This window comes from Tachyglossus aculeatus, chromosome 19 (genome assembly GCF_015852505.1).
Source record: "Tachyglossus aculeatus isolate mTacAcu1 chromosome 19, mTacAcu1.pri, whole genome shotgun sequence".
Classification (NCBI taxonomy): domain Eukaryota; kingdom Metazoa; phylum Chordata; class Mammalia; order Monotremata; family Tachyglossidae; genus Tachyglossus; species Tachyglossus aculeatus.
Window position 1 is genome coordinate 16,616,517 of NC_052084.1, and position 16,244 is coordinate 16,632,760.

A 16,244-nucleotide genomic window follows, 5' to 3' on the forward strand; every position below is an offset into this window, starting at 1 on the left:
CAACTCTCAGCCGCCCCACTTCAGTGAGCCCTTCTGATCCCGGAGGCTGCCCCCTCTCTTTCTCCCTTCTTCCCTCCCTCTCCTGCCTCAGTCCTCCCTCCCCCAGATCCCTCAGGCCCGTCCCCAACTCTCAGATTCGCCCCATTCCCTCAGCCCCAGGCCTGTTCCTTCACTCCTGACAACCCCCCCTTGCCCTCCTGATTCCTCAACCTCACCTTCAGCCCTTCAGATCCACCCCCAACCCCTCAACCGTACCCCAATCCTTCAATGCTGCCCCCATCGATCCCTCAGTCCCACCCTCAAACCCTCAGATCCACCCCCAGTCCCTCAGGCCCAACCCCGTTCCTTCAATTTTGCCCCCATCCCCAATCCCTCAGTCCCACCCGTCCCCCCTCGATCCTTCAATCCTGCCCTCCCTCTCCCGCTCCCCTTCCCTGGAATCCCTTGGCCTTGCCCCTGGATCCCCCAGGCCCTCCCTCTGCCCGAGCCCCCTCGGCGCACCGGTGGTGTTGGTGAGGCGGAAGGTTCTGGCGCGGTCAGGGATGCCGCAGACTTTGCGCACGGACACCTGGCAGGTATAGCTGGCGTAGTCCTGGGGCCGCAGGTTCTTCAGCTTCAGCACCTTGGTCTCCCCCTGGGAGGGCACGGGCAGGGTCGGGTGACTAGATGCCGCCGGGGCCAAAGACAGGGCAGCCGGACCCCGCCGGGCCCCACACGCTCCCAACCCTGGGTGGAGGCTTGGAGGGGTAGTGGGGAGGTGGGAGTCCCCAGTGGGAGTCCCCTGCCCAAAGCCTGGACCCCTGGTTGCTCCTGGTTGCCAGCCGCTGCCCTGGTAGGGGCTCTTCTAGACTTTGGGCCCACTGTTGGGTAGAGACCATCTCTATATGTTGCCAACTTGTACTTCCCAAGCACTTAGTACAGTGCTCTGCACACAGTAAGCGCTCAATAAATACGATTGATTGATTGATTGTGTTAACCCCAGGAACGTTAAAGAACCCGGGACCTCCTGCCAAGCCTGTGGAATCCTACTGAGATCTCAGCCCACTGCCCACTCTCTCTCTCTCCTCTCCTCACCACGCTGTCTCCCAGCCCCGGGCCCTTCCCCTCTGGCCTGGCTTGTCTCCCTCTAATCCCCGCTCTTCCCGGCCCACCTCCAGTCCCGGATCCGCGCTGGGCCATCTCCCCGGAAAAGCCCCCCAGCTCCGGCCCACCGCTCCCTTCCCTTCTCCAGGGCAAAGCCCCCTCCCTCCAGGAAGCTTTCCCTGCTTCATCCCAGCCACTCTCCAACCAGCCAGCATACACTGTGCCCTACTGCTCCCCCAAAGCTCACTCCTGTCCTTCCTATGGACATTGGTTATGCAGGCATGGGTGTGTATAATAATAATAATAATAATGGCATTTATTAAGTGCTTACTATGTGCAAAGCATCATCATCATCATCATCATCAATCGTATTTATTGAGCGCTTACTATGTGCAGAGCACTGAACTAAGCGCTTGGGAAGTACAAATTGGCAACACATAGAGACAGTCCCTACCCAACAGTGGGCTTACAGTCTAAAAGGGGGAGACAGAGAACAAAACCAAACATACTAACAAAATAAAATAAATAGAATAGATATGTACAAAGCACCGTTCTAAGCACTGGGGAGGTTACAGGGTGATCAGGTTGTCCCACGGGGGGCTCACAGTCTTAATCCCCATTTTCCACATGAGGTAACTGAGGCCTAGAGAAGTGAAGTGACTTTCCCAAAGTCACCCAGCTGACAATTGGCGGAGCCGGGATTTGAACCCTTGACCTCTGACTCCAAAGCCCAGGCTTTTTCCACTGAGCCACGCTGCTTCTCTATATGCAGGTGTGTATGTGTACACTCAAGCGTGCATATGTGTGAGTGTGCCTTTCCCGGGTCCCTCAGCTCCCTGGGCAGGGCCCCTGGCCGGCCTCTAACTGGGCTTCCCGGTTCCGGGCCTGGTCTGTCTTTCCGACGGCGGGGCCGGGGCCTCACCTGGGTATACAGGGGCTCGTAGATGTCGACGCCGTTATCCTGGCTGTGGGAGAGGGTCTCGGCCCCCCGCTTCCAGATGAAGCGAGCTGGGGGGTTGGAGTTGACGGTGCAGCGGAGGAAGACCGTCTTCTCCTGGTAGAAGCTGCCCCGCACATCGCTCACCGTCTGGTGCACCGTCAGAACCGGCTCGTCCAGGTCTGCAAGGCATCCGGGAGCTGGCGCCGGGCACCTCTATGGGCAACTCCAAGGGCACCTGGGGAGTCTGGGAAAGCTGGGACCTTTCCCCACATGGGCTTCCCCGGAATCTCAGAGACTTCCTCAGCCCCCGGGGAGAGAGAGAGGCTTCCTGGCTGGGCAGGCTCGGATGGAGGCAGGGGGCTGAACCGGTTGACCTCTTGAGGATGTTTCAGCCAGGTTCTTGCCCATTTTCCTGCCCCTCCTCCCCCCCAACCTTCCCAAGCCTGGATTCCACTCTTTCCCCGGAAGCTCCCCCTGAAGGAGGGGAAGCTATCAAGTCCATAGACAGAGTAGCTATGAGTCCAGTCAACCCCTGACCGGGCCAGCCACCTCCCAAGCTCCTCCGGCCGCCCGGGCTCCCGGACCCCGGCGGGACTCTGCAGAGCTTGGAGGGCTCTTCCCCAGGGAAAAGAGGGCAACGTCCAGGGGGTCGGTACCCCGCGGGTGGGCCTCAGCCTCCAACTCAGTGCCACGTAGGAATGCCGTACCGTCTATCTCGCTGCTGACATCTCGCCCACATCCTGCCTCTGGCTTGGAACGCCCTCCCTCCTCATATCTGACAGAAAATTACCCTTTCTGCCTTCAAAGCCTTACAGAAAACACATCTCCTCCCTAAGCCTTATCTCCTCTTCTCCCATTCCTTTCTGTATCACCCTGATTTGCTCCCTTTATTCACCCCTCGCCTCAGCCCCACAGCACTTATCTACTGTGAGCCCACTGTTGGGCAGGGACTGTCTCTATATGTTGCCAATTTGTACTTCCCAAGTGCTTAGTACAGTGCTCTGCACACAGTAAGCGCTCAATAAATACGATTGATGATATCCATCATTTACTTATTTATATCAATGTCCGTCTCCCCCTCTAGACTGATAGCTTGTTGCGGGCAGGGAATTTTTCTGTTACATTGTTATATCATCCTCTCCCAAGCGCTTAGTACAGTGCTCTGCACACAGTAAGCGCTCGATAAATACGATTGATGATATCCATCATTTACTTAATTATATCAACGTCCGTCTCCCCCTCTAGGCTGAAAGCTTGTTGCGGGCAGGGAATTTTTCCGTTACATTGTTATATCATCCTCTCCCAAGCGCTTAGTACAGTGCTCTGCACACAGTAAGCACTCAGTAAATACGACTGATTGATTGAATGCCCCCACTGAAACCGGGGTGGTCCCCGGAGAGGAGACGGATGGTGGGAAATGGCTGGCCGCTGTGCCAGACCCCTCCGGGCCCTGGACCCATACGCTGGGGGAGCGGGGAGCAGCCGAATATTCCCTGGGCAAGGGCAGCATGGCCTAGTGGAAAGAGCACAGGCCTGGAATTCAGAGAACCTTGATTCTAATCCCTGCTCCACCCCTTATCTGCTGTGTGACCTTGGGCAAGACACTTCCACTGGGCCTCAGTTACCTTATCTGTAAAATGGGGATGAAGATCGTGAGCCGTACGTGGAACAGGGGCTGTGTCCAACCTGATTATCTGGTATCGATGCCGGTGCTTAGTACAGTGCCTGGCACACAGTAAGTGCTTAATCGATCAATCAATCAATCGTATTTATTGAGCGCTTACTGTGTGCAGAGCACTGTACTAACCACAATTATTATTATTATTATCGTCAGCAGGACGTGGGGCTAGATTTAGAGTCCGGGGTTGGGGAAGCGGCTGCAGAGTCCCGGGGAGTCGGAGGGAAGGGGCGCGACGGAGCAGGGGGGTGCCCAGGGCGGCCGCCACGACTTACACTGCACATCTACTCGGATGGACTTGATGGCGGGGACCCCGACCCCGTTCTCCGCTTTGCAGTAGTAGCGGCCGCCCTGGGTGCGAGCCACGCGCTCGATGCGCAGGGTCTCATTGAACACCGACGTCTCCTGGAACTTATCCGAAGCACTGCCCGCTGTCTTGGTCCACCGCACCTGGGGGAGGGAGCAGGCGGGGCAGGGGACAGAGGAACAGGCCCGGCGGGGTGGCATCCACCATCCACCGGGGTGGGACGGGAGCACCGGGTCAAGAGGGAAAGAGGAGGGATGATTTGGGGCCTAGATCCTGGGAGTTGGGGACCTGGGTTCTAATCCCGGCTGTGCCACATATCTGCTGTGTGACCTTGAGCTAGTCACTTCGCTTCTCTGGGCCTCAGTTACTTCCTCTAATGGAGAGCGAGACTGTGAGCCCCATGCGGGACAGGGATTGTGCCCAACCTGATTGTTTTGGATCTAGAGAAGCAGCGTGGCTCAGAGGAAAAGAACATGGGTTTTGGAGTCAGAGGTCATGGGTTCAAATCCCAGCTCCGCCAATTGCCAGCTGTGTGACTTCGGGCAAGTCGCTTAACTTCTCTGGGCCTCAGTTACCTCATCTGGAAAATGGGGGTGAAGACTGTGAGCCCCATGTGGGACAACCTGATCACCTTGTAACCTTCCCAGCACTTAGAACAGTGCTTTGCACATAGTAAGCGCTTAATAAATGCCATTATTATTATTATTATTATTACCCCAGCATTTAGTACAGTGCCTGGCACCTAGTAAGCGCTTAACAGATACCCTTAAAAATGGGACGGGGACGGGAGCTGGCTGAGAACGGGCCGGTGGGCAGGGAGAGCTGTCGAGCACGGGTTCAGTTTGCAGTTGAAGGTCTCCAAAAGACCTTCCTTACCGTTATCACGGAGGGAGGGAGGCGAGCCTGCAGCGGGAGGGATTTAGATGTGATGCGGGTGGTGCTGAACCAGTCCGTCAATCAACAGCTCGGGCTGTAAGCTAGTGCTTAGTACAGTGCTCTGCAAAGTAAGCGCTCAAGAAATACGACTGAATGAATGATCGATTTGTGGTTGAAGTTCTCTGAAAGACCTTCATTACCGTTATCACTGAGGGAGGGAGGTGAGCCTGCAGCGGGAGGGATTTAGATGTGATGGCTACTCATTCAGTCGTATTTATTGAGCGCTTTCGGTGTGCGGAGCACTGTGCTAAGCGCTTGGGAAGTACAAGTGGGCAACATATAGAGACGGTCCCTACCCAACAGCGGGCTCACAGACTCTAAGCTAATAGTATGACGGGAATATGTGTCTTCCAACTCTGTCTTCCATCTCCCAAGTGCTTAGTATAATAAGCGCTCAATAAATACCATGGAACTAAGCACATGAGAGAACTACCCCCTGGCACTTGGCAGAGCAGGAGAGGGCCCAGCTGACTGGGGACGGGGGAGAGGCATCAGCCTCCCTCTTGCCTCCCCAAGTCTCCCCCGGGGTCTATCCTGATAGATTGTCGCTCCTTCCTCTCCCTCCCTTTGGCATGTAAGCTCCCTGTGGGCATGCCTTGTCCATTATATTTCCCCAAGCGCTCAGTACAGGACACCACACTCTGTAAGTACTCAATAAATACTATTCTGTTTGCCACATAGCCTGTCCCCTGATGCCAACTGTGCCCAGCGCTGCCTGGTCCAGGCTCAGTTTCTGGAAACAGAATCCTCAGCCCTGGCAGGGAACTTGCCTACCAACTAGGTTTTACTATACTCTTCCAAGCGCTTAGTACAGCGCTCGGCACACAGTAAGCGCTCAATAAATACTGGAAAGGAGCTGAAGAGGTCTTCCTGTCTGGTCCATCACTGCCTACCGTCTTCCCCAAATGGAGTTCTGCCTCCCCTCTTCCTGAAATAATAATAATAATGATAACAATAGTGGTATTTGGTAAGCGCTGTGCTAAGCGCCGGGGGTAGATACAAGATAATCAGGTCACGCACAAGCCCTGCCCCACAGTCTAGAGGTGAGGGAGAAGAAATACTGGAGCCCCATTTTCCGTAAGAGGAAACTGAGACCCAAAGGAGCCTTGTACATATCTATTCTATTTATTTTATTTTGTTAGTATGTTTGGTTTTGTTCTCTGTCTCCCCCTTTTAGACTGTGAGCCCAATGTTGGGTAGGGACTGTCTCTAGATGTTGCCAATTTGTACTGCCCAAGCGCTTAGTACAGTGCTCTGCATGTAGTAAGCGCTCAATAAATATGATTGATTGATTGATTGATTGAGTGACTTGCCCAAGATCCCACACTAGGGATATGGCTGAGCCGGTATTAGAACCCAGGTCCTCTGATTCCCAGACCCGTGATCTTTCCGCTAGGCCACACCACGCTTGCGGTCTTCACAATTTTCCTCACGTCTAACTTGAATCCTTCCTGCTGCGGATTAAGTCCATTCTACCTCGTTTTTTTTTCCCCTCAGTGTCCCAAAGGACACTACTCCAGTGGCTGGTTTATTTTGATAGTCTCTTGCTCTTTTCCAAGTTGAGCAATACCAGCTTCTTAGACCTTTCTTTATAGACGTCATTTCCCAAACTTTCTGGATCATCCTAGTGGGACAGAGCATGGTTCTCTTAGCCACTTAGCCTCTCTGGGCCTCAGTCACCTAAGCTGTAAAATCAATCATCTTTCAAAATCCATCCATTTATTGAGTGCTCACTGAGTACAGAGCACTGTATTAAGCTCTTGGGAGAGTACAAGTCGGTCGATGTTATCCCTGCCCACAAGGAGCTTACAGTCTAAGGGTAAAATCAATCAATCAATCGTATTTATTGAGCGCTTACTATGTGCAGAGCACTGTACTAAGCGCTTGGGAAGTACAAATTGGCAATACATAGAGACAGTCCCTACCCAACAGTGGGCTCACAGTCTAAAAGGGGGAGACAGAGAACAGAACCAAACATACCAACAAAATAAAATAAATAGGATAGAAATGTACAAGTAAAATAAATAAATAAATAAATAAATAGAGTAATAAATATGTATGGGGATGAAACATCTACTCTTCCTATCTCTTAGACCGTGAGATCAGAGGCTGTCTTACCTAATGATAATTACGGTATTTGTTCAGCGCTTACTATGTGCCAAGCTCTGGTGTAGAGAGAAGAAAATCAGGACTCACATGGGACTCTAAGTAGGAGGGAGAACAGGTTGTTGAATTCCCATTCTTTTTAATGGTGTTTGTTAAGCACTTACTATGCGCCAGACACTGCCCTAAGTCTTGGGGTAAATACTAGCTGATCATTATTATTAGTGTATTTGTTAAGCGCTTACTATGTGCCAAGCACTGTTCTAAGTGGTGGGGTAGATCCGAGGTAATCAGGTGGTCCCCCGTGGGACTCACAGTCTTAATCTCCATTTTCCAGACGCGGTGACAGAGGCCCAGAGAAGTTAAGTGGCTTGCCCAAGGTGACACAGAAGACAAAGTGGAGGAAGCGGGATTAGAACTCACTTCCTCCGACTCCCAAACCCATGCTCTTTCCACTAACGCAGCTTCTCACCTGATTCACTTGCATCCACTCCAGTTCTCAGCACCTAGTAGGGACTTACTAAATGCCACTTTTGGTGCTTTGGTTTAGTCCCACGCGGGAAGCAGATAAAGAAATCCCATCCCGATCCCGAAGGCCTTCTTTGTGGGCAGAGTGGAAAACCAAAACAGCACTTCAATCGGTGGTATTAATTAATAATAATAATAATGACGGTATCTGTTAAGCGCTTACTATGTGCAAAACACTGGTCTAAGCGCTGGGGGGTTACAAGGTGATCAGGTTGTCCCACGGGAGACTCACAGTTTTTAATCCCCATTTTACAGATGAGGTAACTGAGGCCCAGACAAGTTAATAATAATAATAATAATAATGGCATTTATTAAGTGCTTACTATGTGCAAAGCACCATTCTAAGCGCTGGGGGGTTACAAGGTGATCAGGTTGTCCCACGGGGGACTCACAGTTTTTAATCCCCATTTTACAGATGAGGCAACTGAGGCCCAGACAAGTTAATAATAATAATAATAATAATGGCATTTATTAAGTGCTTACTATGTGCAAAGCACTGTTCTAAGTGCTGGGGAAGTTACAAGGTGATCAGGTTGTCCCACGGGGGGGCTCACAGTCTTAATCCCCATTTTACAGATGAGGTAACTGAGGCACAGAGAAGTTGACTTGCCCAAAGACACACAGCTGACAGTTGGTGAACCCAGGAATTGAGCACTTACTGTGAGAAGAGGACTGTACTAAGCACTTGAGGGGACTATACAATAGAATTGGTAGGCATGGCCCCTGCACTTAAGGAGTTTACAATCTTCCAACACTTGCACAGGAATGTTGCATATTTTTACCCCCAAACAACCCTGGTCCAGCAAAAAGAGAAGCAGCGTGGCTCAGGGGAAAGCGCCCGGGCTTTGGAGTCCGAGGTCATGGGTTCAAATCCCGGCTCCACCAACTGTCAGCTGGGTGCCTTTGGGCAAGTCACTTCACTTCTCTGGGCCTCAGTTACCTCATCTGGAAAATGGGGATTAAACCTGTGAGCCCCCCGTGGGACAGCCTGATCACCTTGTAACCGCCCCAGTGCTTAGAACAGTGCTTGGCACATAGTAAGCGCTTAACAAATACCATCATTATTATTATTATTATTAAAAAGAGACGCCCACACAGTTATTCAAAGCAAGCTGGCAAGGCTAATCTCGAGGCCCGTGCCCACCTTGGGTGAGGGCCGTGGGGGGGTAGGGGGAGGGCAGAGGGGGGTATCTGGGAATGCCCGGGAGGAGTTGCCGGGGCCATACCTGGGGCCGGGGGTGTCCCGTGACCAGGCACTGAAGGACCAGGGTGTCCCCCTCACGGATGGTGTAGACACGCTCGCTGATGTTGTCCTCTTTGACCACACACGCCTGGCCAGCGTGGACAATCTGGGCCTGGGCTGGAGCTTGGGGGAGAGGCAAGAGAGAGAGAGAGCGCGTGTCAGAGCAGGGGCAGCCGGTCCAGACCCTACATCCCAACTCTCTGGGGAACGTGGTCACTCTCTGGTCACTCATCATCATCATCATCATCATCATCAATCGTATTTATTGAGCGCTTACCATGTGCAGAACACTGTACTGAGCGCTTGGGAAGTCCAAGTTGGCAACATATAGAGACAGTCCCTACCCAACAGTGGGCTCACAGTCTAAAAGGGGGAGACGGAGAACAAGACCAAACGTACTAACAAAATCAAATAAATAGGATAGATATGTACAAGTAAAATAGAGTAATAAATATGTACAAGCATATATACATATATACAGGTGCTGTGGGGAAGGGAAGGAGGTACGATGGGGGGGATGGAGAGGGGGATGAGGGGGAGAGGAAGGAAGGGGCTCAGTGTGGGAAGGCCTCCTGGAGGAGGTGAGCTCTCAGCAGGGCCTTGAAGGGAGGAAGAGAGCTAGCTTGGCGGATGGGCAGAGGGAGGGCATTCCGGGCCCGGGGGAGGACGTGGGCCGGGGGTAAACTTGGCCACCATCCGGGTCCTTGGCGTGACAGGAGGCTCCTAGCTGTGTTCGCTCCAGCTTCCAGAGGGGAAGGAGGGAAGCCCAACCGGCTTTAGGTCCATATGGGGCCGGCCAGCCCGCAGGGCTTCGGAAGGGGAAAGGACAGGCGGGAGCTGAGGTTTTGAATCCCTCTACTCGCCTCTCAGGTGGGGTTGACTGGCTTGGCTGAGCGGGAGGCCTACTGCCCAGGCTGCTCCAGCGACTCTCCGCAGATGATTAGACAGCCTCCTCCCAATTCCCGCTGATTTCAGATTCAGAGTCTGCTGTGTGACCTCGGGCAAGTCACTTAACTTCTCTGAGCCTGTTACCTCGTCTGTAAAATGGGGATTAAGACTGTGAGCCCCCTGTGGGGCAACTTGATCACCTTGTATCCCCGCCAGCGCTTAGAACAGTGCTCTGCGATCAATCAATCAATTGTATTTATTGAGCGCTTACTGTGTGCAGAGCACTGTACTAAGCGCTTGGGAAGTACAAGTTGGCAACATATAGAGACAGTCCCTACCCGACAGTGGGATCACAGTCTAGAAGGGGGAGACAGAGAACAAAACCAAACATACTAACAAAATAAAATAAATAGAATAGACATGTGCAAGTAAAATAAATAAATAAATAAATAGAGTAATAAATATGTACAAGCATATATACATATTTACAGGTGCTGTGGGGAAGGGAAGGAGGTAAGATGGGGGGATGGAGAGGGGGACGAGGGGAAGAGGAAGGAAGGGGCTCAGTCTGGGAAGGCCTCCTGGAGGAGGTGAGCTCTCAGTAGGGCCTTGAAGGGAGGAAGCGCTTAATAAATGCCATCATTATAGAGTCCCCGGGGCCTGTGGGCAGGGCTGGTGATGGACAGGCCTTGACCTCTTTCCCCGCCCCCCCCAACCCTGCTTTGGGAAACTGGAAGTGCCCTGGGGCCATACATGGGGCATATCCAAGTAATTAGTACAGTGCTTTGCACACAGTAAACACTTAATACAAAACACTCAAATACAATCGAAAGAATGAATATCTGCCCAATGGGCAGAAGCCTGTAGGTCTTCTGGGACCACAAATCCCAGAAGCCCCCAGAAACCAGGGGGCTGCCCACTGAGGAATGCAAATGTGTGGGAATACAAATCCCAGAACATTCCGTGACCATACAGAAGAAACCGCAAGAGCTGGGAAAGGGATGGGGCTGAGCTGAGAGTAAGCGGGTGTGAGAGGCAACACGGGAAAGTCCCAGAGAAGGAGGCAGAGGTGGAGGTGCAGGTGGGCCGGAGGCGCGTGGCATAATAACGATGTTATTTGTATGGCATGGAAGGGGCAGAGATAAAACAGATCAGTGACCAAACCAATCCCCCACCACTCACCACCACCACCCTACGTGGCTCAATGGAAAGAGCCCGGGCTTGGAGGCAGAGGTCAGTGGTTCAAATCCCGACCCCGCCACTTGTCAGCTGTGTGACTTTGGGTAAGTCACTTAACTTCTCTGGGCCTCAGTTACCTCATCTGTAAAATGGGGATTAAGACTGTGAGCCTCTTGGGACAACCTGATCACTTTGTAACCTCCCCAGCGCTTAGAACAGTGCTTTGCACATAGTAAGCGCTTAATAAATGTCATTATTATTATTATTACTCCCCCTTCCTGGGACTCCAGGCACCCCTGCATCACCTGCCCCCTAAGTACAGTCCGCTGGGACTTGAGAGAGCTGAAAGTCAAGGCAGCAACCCCAACATGCCCGGGAAAGACAGTGTAGAGAATTTAAGTGAGAAACAGCATGGTCTAGTGGATAGAGCATGGGCCTGGGAGATAGAAGGACCTGGCTTCATTCAATCATATTTATTGAGCACTTACTGGGTGCAGAGCACTATACTAAGCACTTGGAAAGCACAATTCAACAACAAAGAAAGACAATCCCTGCCCACAACAGGCTCACAGTCTAGAAGGGGAAATCCAGCTCTTCTCTATCTTCATTTCCCTAGACTAGGTCCTCCTTTCCTCCTCTTATACCTCCAACCCATCCCCCTGCTGGGAACACCCTTCCCATCAATCAATCAATTAATCGACTTCCTCCCCTCTTTCAAAACCTCCCTAAAAAGCCATTTTCCCCAAATGCAACCCCTGACTAACTTCTCCACCTTGCTAGGCCGGCCATCCGATTAGTCAGGAATGTGTCTGTCTTCTTTCTCTATTCCCTGCTTTCTAGTGTTTCTATCTTCTCGCCCTTAATTCTGGCAGAGCACATTATTTCACTTGTTTCAGGTGTGAGTCTCAACTTCCCGACGGGTCAGCTCACAGAGACAGGAACAAAATTAATCTCTTCTAGAGAGAGACCTCCCCGCTTCCCAGACTCGTCTCCTCAGGGCAGTTGGATTTGCAATCGGACAGTCCTTAATCTCTGGCTTTGCAAACCAGCTCAGAGGCTTAAATGATCAGCTGATGTCCCTGAAGCAAAACTACTTTGCCAACATCAATCAGTCTTACTTATTGAACACTTACTGTGTGCACAGCACTGTTCTAAACGCTTGGGAGAGTACACTATAACAACGTAAGAAGACACATTCCCGACCCAAATTGAGCTTGTGTGCCCACAGCATCATTAGCGCTTGGAACAGTGCTTTGCACATAGTAAGCGCTTAATAAATGCCATCATTATATTATTAGCACCTGAACCCTAACAATGATCTGTAACATTGATGAGAAATCAATCAATTAATCAGTCATATTTATTGAGGGCTTACTGTTGGGGAGGGACTGTCTCTATATGTTGCCAATTTGTACTTCCCAAGCGTTTAGTACAGTGCTCTGCACATAGTAAGCGCTCAATAAATACGATTGATGATGATGAAGAGCACTGTAATAAATGCTTGGGAGAATACATATAAGAGAGTTGGTAAACATATTCCCTGCTCATAAATTCATTATTATTGCTGCCTTTTATTCATCCTCCCACCCAGCCCCACAGCACTTATGGCTCAGTGGAAAGAGCCAGGCTTGGGACTCAGAGGTCATGGGTTCTAATCGTGGCTCCGCCACTTGTCAGCTGTGTGACTTTGGGCAAGTCACTTCACTTCTCTGGGCCTCAGTTCCCTCATCCGTAAAATGGGGATTAAGACTGTGAGTCCCACGTGGGACAACCTGATCACCTTGTATCCCCCCCAGCACTTAGAACAGTGCTTTGCACATAGTAAGCGCTTAACAAATACCATCATTATTATTATTATGTTCATATCTGTCATTTATTTATTTATATTAATGTCTGTCTCCCTCTCTAGATTGTAAGCTCACTGTGGGCAGGGAATGTATCTGCTTATTGTTGTATTGTACTCTCCCAAGCACTTAGTACAATGCTCTGCAGTCCATAAGCGCTCAATAAATGCGATTGAATGAATGAATGAATATAGTCTAGAGGGAGAAAAATTCTATAAAATTCTGGATAGGCTCACTGCATCGATCCCCAAAGCTGACAAGCTCAGTAATAATAATAATATAATAATGATGGCATTTATTAAGCGCTTACTATGTGCAAAGCACTGTTCTAAGTGCTGGGGAGGTTACAAGGTGATCAGGTTGTCCCACGGGGGGCTCACAGTCTTATTCCCCATTTTACAGATGAGGGAACTGAGGCCCAGAGAAGTTAAGTGACTTTCCCAAAGTCACACAGCTGACAATTGGCGGAACCAGGGTTTGAACTCATGACCTCTGACTCCAGACCCCGTGCTCTTTCCACTGAGCCACGCTGCTTCTCTACTTGGGAGTACTCTCCCAAGCACTTAGTACAGTGGCCTGCACACAGTAAGTGCTCAATAAATATGATTGATTGATTGATTGATTGACTGAAGCAGGGAAGTATTAGGATCTAGTGGATAGAACGCACGCCTGGGAGTCAGAAGGACCTGGGTTCTTATCCTGGCTCTGCTGATTGCTTGCTGTGTGACCTTGGGGCAAGTTACTTCCCTTCTCGGCGCCTCAGTTTCCTCAACTGGAAAATGGGGATTAAATACCTGTCCTCTCTCCTACCTAGACTGTGAGCCCCATGTGGATCAGGGTCAATGTCCAACCTGATTATCTTGCATCGACCCCAGCACTTAGAACAGTATTTGATACATAGGAAGCACTCAATACTACACAAAAAGCCATATGAATGATTTGGAATTGCTTTAAGGTGTAGCACAGTGCTGTTGTCTCACAATAAGTCTGAAGAAAATAGTAGTCACATATCAGCTAACACCTGAGAAGCTCTCCACACAACTCAGTATTTACCCTCTGTTGCTTTCTGCGTAAGAGACGGTGCCAAATTGTACTTTCCAAGCACTTAGTACAGTTCCTGCACACCAGTAAGCGCTCAATAAATACGTTTGAATGAATGAATGAATGAATGAATAAAGCTCTCTGCAGGAAGGGATCATGTCTACCAACTCTGTTGTATTCTCCCAAGCACTTAGTACGATGCTCGGCACCCAGTAAGCACTCAATAAATACGATCGGTGGATGGATTTTCAGCCACATTCGCTTGTATGGGTAGATCTCACCATTGGCAAGTCACTTACCTCTCTGTTTCTCAGTTTCCTCATCTGCAAAATAGAATTCAATACCTGCTCCCCCTCCTTCTTCGACTGCGGGCCCTACGTGGGACCTCATTTTCTTGTATCTACCCCAGTGCTCGACGCATAGACGTGCTTCATGAATACCACAATTATTATCATTATTCTCTCTCCCACTTTCTTTCTCTCCCTCTGTCTCTCCTCTGTCTCCTTCTTTCCCTCTCTCCTCCCGCTCTCTCAGGCTGCAGGCTCAGTTTGGGGGGATTCTCTGTGAGGAAGAGGAAGGGAGATGAGGAAAAAGACATTTTCCCTGGGGCTGTGCAATCCTCACCCACTTTGCCTCTCCCAGCCTAATGGGGAAGAGCAGGGGCTTGGGAGTTAGGAGATCTGGGTTCTAATGCTGACTTGCCAGCTGAGTCACCTCGGGCGAGTCACTTTACTTCTCTGGGCCTCAGTTTTCTCACCTGTAAAATCAGTCTGGTACAATCATCATCAATCGTATTTATTGAGCGCTTACTGTGTGCAGAGCACTGTACTAAGCGCTTGGGAAGTACAAATTGGCAACATATAGAGACAGTCCCTACCCAACAGTGGGCTCACAGTCTAAAAATGTACTTATCTGCAATGTATTTATTTACATCAATGTCTGTTTCGCCACTGTATGCTCTCTGTAGGCAGAGAATGTGTCTGTTTAGTGTTATACTAAAGTGCTTAGTACAGTGCTTAGTAATAATAATAATAATTATGGCATTTATTAAGCGCTTACTATGTGCAAAGCACTGTTCTAAGCGCTGGGGAGGTTACAAGGTAATCAGGTTGTCCCACGGCGGGCTCACTGTCTTCATCCCCATTTTACAGAAGAGGTAACTGAGGTCCAGAGAAGTGAAGCGGCTTTCCCAAAGTCACACAGCTGACAATTGGCAGAGCCGGGGTTTGAACCCATGACCCCACGCTCTTTCCACTGAGCCACACTGCTTCTCCCTTAGTACAGTGCTTAGTACAGTGCTCTGCACAAAGGACTGACTGGCCGACTGACAAAAATGGGGATTAAATTCCTATTCTCCCTCTCCCTCAGACTGTGATCTTCATTGTGGAAGAAGGACTGTGTTTTACTGGATTATTTAGTATCTACCACAGGGCTTGACACACAGTAAGCACTTAAGGACTATCATTATTATTATTCAGCCGCAATAAACACTCAAGCAGGATGGAAACCAAAATCTTGAAAGAACCACAGACTGAAAATTCATGTCGAATTGGGAGTTGGCTTTTAAGCCCTTCCCAGAGGTGAAAGAAAAGCCTGGGCACCCCAAATCCCTCATCACCCCCAAACACTCAGCCCAGCATCCCCAAGAGCAGAGCGGTCCTCTCTCAGGAGACTAGGTCTAACCAACTCCTTATTCCCTCCAAAGATACCTCCCCTCTGCTCCTGATGCTCTTTATGTTTATTGATCCTTTTATGCATGTAACGTAAATGGACATTTAATAATTCAGTCCGCTTAACAGGGCTCGAATATTCACAGGCTTTGCTCGTGGTGGGCGCGGAATGTGTCTGTTGTATTGTTATATCGTACTCTCCCAAGAGCTTAGTACAGTGCTCTGCACACTGTAAGCACTCAATAAATACGATTGATTGGCATTTTCCACTAGGCCATGCTGCTTTTCCCTGCTCAGGATAAGGCAGGGCTCCGGTTTAGAGGTCTAAATGTGCTCAGGAGGCTCCCTGATGCCTCCATGGCATCTCCCCCACCCCCCCAGAGCCCCAGGTGGGGTGGGAGGGAAGGAAGGAATTGGGAAAAGCAGTGGGGAAGACACCGTTAGCGGCACAAAGGCAGAAAACTCAACCAGACGAGCACCCGGAGTCCCAGCGCCCAGTCTGGCCCTTTGTCCCCTTCCCGGGTCAGAGTCGAACGCTCCTTGCTGGGTGACAGACAGCGTTTGGGGAGAGGTCCTCACCCCGGACCTCTCCGAACCGATACGGGAGAGGCAAGGCTTTCCTCTAAACTTGCCAAAAACACACTACAAGAATTTGGCCTTTAAGGGATGAAGAGGAAAACCGGCCTGTGGCTAGGCCAGAGGCCAGGACACGAGGGTGGCGGGGGTGACCAGAAGGGGACAAAATGCATTCCCTCTTGCTCTTATCCAACTCCCTTAACGAGCCTGGGAAGCAGCATGGCCTAG

At 50.6% G+C, this 16,244-nt stretch overlaps 1 protein-coding gene across 1 annotated transcript in view; it reads right to left on the reverse strand.

Moving 5' to 3' along the window:
- The window catches only part of MDGA1 (MAM domain containing glycosylphosphatidylinositol anchor 1), a 48,850-nt gene that overhangs the window by 15,690 nt on the left and 16,916 nt on the right, over positions 1-16,244 (reverse strand). The window contains exons 2-5 of the mRNA XM_038761148.1: positions 8,802-8,941; positions 3,977-4,151; positions 2,006-2,202; positions 502-634 (exon numbers count right to left, since the gene is read on the reverse strand). Of these exons, the coding sequence (XP_038617076.1) occupies positions 502-634; positions 2,006-2,202; positions 3,977-4,151; positions 8,802-8,941 (645 nt within the window). The remainder of the gene's footprint in view (positions 1-501; positions 635-2,005; positions 2,203-3,976; positions 4,152-8,801; positions 8,942-16,244) is intronic.